Raw genomic sequence first — 6329 nt, forward strand, 5'->3', positions numbered from 1 at the left:
TAAAGTAGAGACACTTAGTGATGGACTATGAGGTTTTTTTTTTCTCTTTGGAAAATTGTATGAGATTCCTATTAATGAGATTCTTATTAATTAATTGTTTCCTATTAATTCCTATTAATTATGAAACTACAGGCAGAAATGAGAGTATTCTCACTGCTACACAAATCTTGATGCATTCTGGTACACCTTTTCAGGCTTTATGATTTTTATATAGCTATAATTATATGCATGCATATATATAAAATAACATGCAATATTATTGTACAATAACTTGTGCTATTAAGAATTAAAATATCCATTGTCTCTGAAAAGGATACCAGATATCCTCATTTTCTATTATGTACTGATTTCTGCTGAATTATTTCATGGGATTAGTGTTACTTTTCTTTTAACATCTCAAAAGCATTTGTGGTTATGCTTGCAGTAAAAAATAGTATTACTCTAAATATGAATAAAGCAACAATTCACTGGCTCACTTACATCTTAAAATATCAGCTTGTTCCTTTCCTGTATTTTTTTGAAAATAAGTATTTCTTTTCTCCTTCTACCCTCTCCTTTTATTAGGGTGGTCCTTATCATGATCTCCTGCATAGTGTTTTGGGAGCATATACATGTTACAGACCAGACGTGGGATATGTAAGTATTTGCTGTAAAATGTTTCTAACATGACAAATAAGCTTAAGATGTCATGTCTTAAAGTATATTGAATAAATAGGTGTTCTAAACGCTATGCTGCAAGCACTTAAAAAATAATTAAACTTTGGCACTTATTTCACAGCGGTCACAATGGTGGTAGTTCTTAGAGACAATTAAATAGCTGAAAATGTACTGAATGTCAGTGTTGAGTATCTGGATTGCATGGAAAATTTGAAATGGCTGTGTTCATAAGATATTATAGCTCTGACAGAGTATCCACAGGACAAAAACCCCAGAAGGTGTTAGTGGACTTCCAGTTATCACCTCACTTGTTCTGTGTTACTTTTTCTTCCCCTGTTGCCATTTCCATAGCGATACTCCCTGCTTCACTACTGTATGTCCTAAAATCCAGAAATTCCTTCTTAGTGTCTTGCTGACACGGAAAAATCATTCCCTCTGAGTTCAGTGAAGAAAAGACAGTTCCCAGCAAACATTACTGTTTAAAAACAAGCCAAAAAAAAACCCCATTAAAAAAACTGTCAAAACCCCCTGGACAAACCAACTAAACCTAACATCTCTCTGAAAGGTATTAGCTTAAATAATGAACAGTAATGAAGAAAAGGGTTTTTTTGTCTTTGTTCTTGGGGGTACCTAAGAACATCTTCCACAAGCTCTAATGCTTCACAGTTCAAAACACTTGAAAAGTTTTAAGTCTCATCCATGCAACAAAGCATTATTTAGCACAGGGTGTGTCTTCCTCTCTAAATCAGATATGCTTGGGACTCTGCATAAATAACTAGTCGGTTTTTCATGTTCAAGTGTTTTTAGGCCTGAATTCTGTCATCTGTGACGTCATTTTTGGAGACTCTCCCATATTTTTTAAGTGAGATTACAAACTCTGCAGGTTCTGAGACTGCTTGTTCCCAGGGTGGAGTTTCAAAAGGCAAATAAGTAATTTTTCGTGGATAAGTCTTCTCTTTTCCATTAGAAATATAGCTAGTCTTCATATTTCTTATCACTTTGTTTTTTAATGTTAATATGGCAGTAAATGTAATGTAATCTTATTTATCCCCCAGAAATGGAAAGCTGATTGACTGTTTCTGATGCATATCAATACTCTTTTTCCCTAGTTGGTTAAAATGTTGACTGCGTAGGTTTTTTTAAATGAGAACAGGCAGCATGAATGTTTAGAGACAGTGGAATAAAGATGATTGCAGTTGAAATTGGTAGAATTATTGTTAACATAATGGGTATTAAGATCATCACTTAACTACAAGAATCATGCTCTTTACTTTTATTGCAGGCTAAAGTGTTTTTGGGATAGTAATGGTGGAAAAACGTAAACTTGCACTGCAGCTAACCACCTAGAAGTAATTTTATATGTGTGAAAAATTATGGTTTGGCAAGTGGAAAGACATGTATTGACTGTTCTGAAACAGAATTTTGTCTCAGTTCCAATGTATCTGTCTGGGTCTAAACTGTCCCATATGTGAAGTTTTTCTCCATGACTGCTTTTCCCATAGTTTAACAATGAACTTGAGGCCAGGTTTTGTTTCTCATGAGCTCTGCATTCACTCTGTGTGGTTTTAACTTTCTTGTATTCATGTCCTGAGGACTTGTGATCCTGGGACCTCCCAGAGCGTCTGAACTGCCGGAATCCAATTGATTGCATGCATAAAAATAATTTATCCACGTTGTTTCTGTTCATCTGGAAATGTTATGCAATAGTACTTGATAAATTGCAAACTGTAAATATTTCCATTTCCAAAGATGTAAGATCTACTGAACCCACTCACCTTTATTTGCCCGATGCTTTTCCCACTTGAAGGTACAAGGGATGTCCTTCATTGCTGCTGTGCTCATTCTCAATCTGGAAGAGGCAGATGCTTTCATTGCCTTTGCTAACCTTCTAAACAAGCCATGCCAGCTGGCCTTTTTCCGTGTGGATCACAGCATGGTATGCACAGAGTTTTCTGGTTTTGGACATTAACGTTCTTTTACTTGAAGCATAGTTGTTTTATTGATGACTTTCTTTTGTCCTATTGAATAATGGAGAACTTTAACCTGTGATTACAAAACTGAGAATACCAGCTACTAATCCATAGAACTCATTCTCATGTTTTGATTTCTCCTCTAGAAACATTTAATCATTTTACTTAGCCTAAGGAGTCACATTGTGCTGTCTTGACATCAGTTCTTGGTGGGGTTTGTGTTGGTTTACAACCAAACATTCTTTTGATGACTGCTTATGATGTGCTTTACTATCCCTACAGATGCTGAAATACTTTGCAGCCTTTGAAGTATTTTTTGAAGAAAATCTTCCTAAATTGTTTCTTCATTTCAAATCATACAGTCTTACTCCAGACATATATTTGATAGACTGGTGAGTTCATAGAACATAGAAAAACTAACCTTAGAACTGTTGGAACACTTTCTACTTTGCTATAGGTCTTTCAACACTGGAAGTAAAGCATAAAAAAGGCATTCAGTAGGTCTTGAGAAATCATGATGAACTGTTGTGTGTAACTGCAGTTCCTCTGGCAGGCTTCAAGCTTTATTAAAAGGGATGTATTCAGTTAAAAAGAGAGACAGACAAACAGGAGTGCTCTGTGTGTGTTCATTTTCTTGTTGCTGCAGTTACATGACATAAGTAGGGGAGAGGAGGCTACTACACCATAGTAGTATGGTGTACTGTGATTGTAAGTGACTTGATGAAATGAGCAAAGTCAGCTACTGAAGGAAGCATGACTGTAGGATTAGAGACTTTAAAGCAGAGGGAGGATGCAATTTAAGACCTGATTTGAAAAGGGATAAATTTGAAAATGCAGTGAACAATTTGAAGTAAGGAATGGTCTAAAGCAGAGAGTAGCAAGCTCTGTGTGTGTCTGCAATGGAAGGCAGTAGTGCAGGCACCTTGAAGTGTGGTAGTGCTGTCAAAAACAGAATATCTGTTTGCATGCATAAGGATGAGCTTCATCTATTATTATTATTGTTTAGATTTTTTTGATTTTAACGTGAAAAATTCAAAAATGCATCACAGAAATGTAGCTATTGATTTATCATTAGTACATTAGTGGGATGTAGCCCTCTATTGAGATTAGTTGTGGCTTTAGATTTAGTTTAGGAAACAAATGATGAACAGAGCTGTTAAACTGTATGGCTTAAATGGGAAAGGTTGAGTCACACAGTTGTGATCTTTGTTGCTTAAGTTCTTATGTGTGTATCACACTCTTGAGTATGAAGAGATTTGTCACTTTTCTAGCCAGAGCTTTCTAAAGGAGATGGCATTCAAATGGAGGATTTCCTGTGACATCAAAAGAGGTGGGTTTCAGAGTACAAGTTCTGACTTCAAGAACTGGAGACTTGTGGATCATTGAAATAGGGGAAAAAAAATTGTGTAAAATAACTCGTCATCTGCTTCCTCTGAACTAATGTAACTGAGGTTTAAAGGAAGTTGTCTTTTCATTTTTCTGAAATAAGTTATAACTCTTCCTTTTTGTTTGTTTTTGACTCCTTTGTAGGATTTTTACACTCTACAGCAAGTCATTACCACTTGATCTGGCCTGTCGTGTCTGGGATGTTTTCTGTAGAGATGGAGAAGAATTTTTGTTTAGGACAGGATTAGGAATCCTTCGGTTATATGAAGATATTCTCCTACAGATGGACTTTATTCATATAGCACAGTTTCTAACAAAACTTCCAGAAGATATTACATCAGAAAAGCTTTTTAGTTGTATTGCAGCTATTCAGATGCAGAATAGTAACAAAAAATGGGCACAGGTGAGTTTCTTGGAAATATATCAAATCTGACATGTCAGCACATGAATATATGGGGCATTTCTCTTCATGGTTATTTAAGCTGCTTGTCTGACTCCTGAGCAATGGGCACTGCCTTTCTAGTGTCTCAGTCTAGAAATTGATCTCCATGCTAATATTGTGGCAGTTGATATTATTGTAACACTGGCAGTCTTCATTAAATGATTTACTTTTCCAGGTGTTTGCCTCACTGATGAAGGACAACAAAGAAGGGGACAAGAACCATAGCCCAGCACCGAAAAGCTAATGTTGAGTGAGGTCCATTGGAAACGTGGAAAACCACTTGATGACAAGAGAAGACTTCACATCACTTCTATGTGGAAAAAGCACTATAGAAAATGTGAAAATGAGATGGAGAAAAGACACAGCTCTCAGTGGAGTAATGAACTGATGAAATCTTCACCCTTTTGCCAGTATTAGTTTTTGCCATGGGAAGATCTGATTTCACACAGGATACTAAAACCTATGAAACTGAGAAGCGGGGAGTTCGTATTTAATACTTTAAAAGAATCAGCTCAATGCAATAAACATTTGTAATAACTTCTGTTGGTACTTTAAACAAATTTTTGAGGCATAACTGTTTTTAAAAATACCACAAAGGCACTTTTTGGAGGGGATGAGGGAAATGCTAAATCTTAAGGCCCCAAAACTGCTATCCAAACCAAATGCTTTGGTACAAACATTACCTCCAAAATTAACAATTTGCAAGTATTGAGGACCAAATAAAGTGGTTTGGTATGTTTATGTGCAAGGTGGTTAAGATTTGGGAAAGGGGTATTTTCTTATTTACTTGTTTGGTGTATTTTTTAAGTTGCAGCTTCATTCTTCAGTCTGGGCAAATGTAATTAACTCAGGAACTGTAGACATATTGTGCCCAAACCTAGAGCAACAATAATCTGAATTTTAAACAGTGGTAAGAACAGGGCTGCTATTTTCACTGTACAGCTTTCAAAGCAAGTGGTGTTTAAGCATTTGTTTTGGTGTATTGATTGTGGAGTAGATGGAGTGGGTATTCTGTGGAAGGGTTTTGCCACCAGAAGTTTTATATTGTTGAGCCATTTCCAACTAAAAAATACTTGTATGTGTAATGGTGAACACTAGAAAATGACAAGGCTATCTAAAGGCTTTTGTGTTCTCAAAGAAGCAGCCACTTTTAACACTTGGAAATAATGCAGACACAGAATTGTTTTTGAAACTGTCTTTTTATTAGTGTGCAATACTGAAATCCAAAAAGCATCTGTCAAGTGATAATTCTCTACCATCTTTTAACTGTGAGACATAAGGTCATGCTGTATGTGTCACGGCAAATATTTTCAAACATTTCCTGTTCTTGAAGATGCTGTACAACAACCTGTGGTTGTAGGGGACAGAAATTTAAAATGGATAGCACTGCAGGTGAGGAGCACTTGCACTCTCTTGATCCATTTTTTGCTAATATTTAATGTAAATAAATTCCTTACATGTGGGTTTTTGTAACTGGTCCCTCTGGAAATCAAGTAAAAACTACCATTATGTATTTTTAAGTGCAGGAGGCTTCCAGTTGTCTGGTGTTTTAAAAGCAGAGTCTGCATAATCGGGGTAAAGATTTAGTGTGGTGTAACTTGCGTTGCTATCTGGTTTAAAATCTACATATATGCTACTCATAACATTACAATTTGAAATGTAAATGTCCGATTTTTCTTAACTTATGTATTCACTACTTTAATTGGATCCAATTTGTCTTATATTTTTGTGTTATCTTGTACAGTTTTCTTACTTTTCAACTATAAATCTGTATATAACTGTAAATAGAAGGATCAAGCCTTCCTTTAAGACCACTAGTACCGATTCCCGTGTAAATAAAACTTACAGCAGCTGCGGGCCGTGCTTCTTTCCCG

At 35.9% G+C, this 6329-nt stretch overlaps 1 protein-coding gene across 3 annotated transcripts in view; it reads left to right on the forward strand.

Annotated features, from left to right (window-relative positions):
* TBC1D12 (TBC1 domain family member 12) overlaps positions 1-6307 on the forward strand; it is a 40863-nt gene extending 34556 nt beyond the window's left edge. For 2 of the 3 annotated variants that reach the window (XM_041415699.1, XM_041415700.1), the window contains 5 exons: positions 565-636; positions 2465-2593; positions 2910-3019; positions 4158-4416; positions 4631-6307. In XM_041415699.1, coding sequence (XP_041271633.1) covers positions 565-636; positions 2465-2593; positions 2910-3019; positions 4158-4416; positions 4631-4699 — 639 coding nt within the window. In that variant the 3' untranslated portion in view covers positions 4700-6307. The remainder of the gene's footprint in view (positions 1-564; positions 637-2464; positions 2594-2909; positions 3020-4157; positions 4417-4630) is intronic. The other variant, XM_041415701.1, reaches the window with a different exon arrangement.
* The last annotated feature ends 22 nt before the right edge of the window (positions 6308-6329 follow it).

Source organism: Onychostruthus taczanowskii, unplaced genomic scaffold (assembly GCF_017590055.1).
Source record: "Onychostruthus taczanowskii isolate IOZ18803 unplaced genomic scaffold, ASM1759005v1 scaffold5, whole genome shotgun sequence".
In the NCBI taxonomy this organism is placed as follows: domain Eukaryota; kingdom Metazoa; phylum Chordata; class Aves; order Passeriformes; family Passeridae; genus Onychostruthus; species Onychostruthus taczanowskii.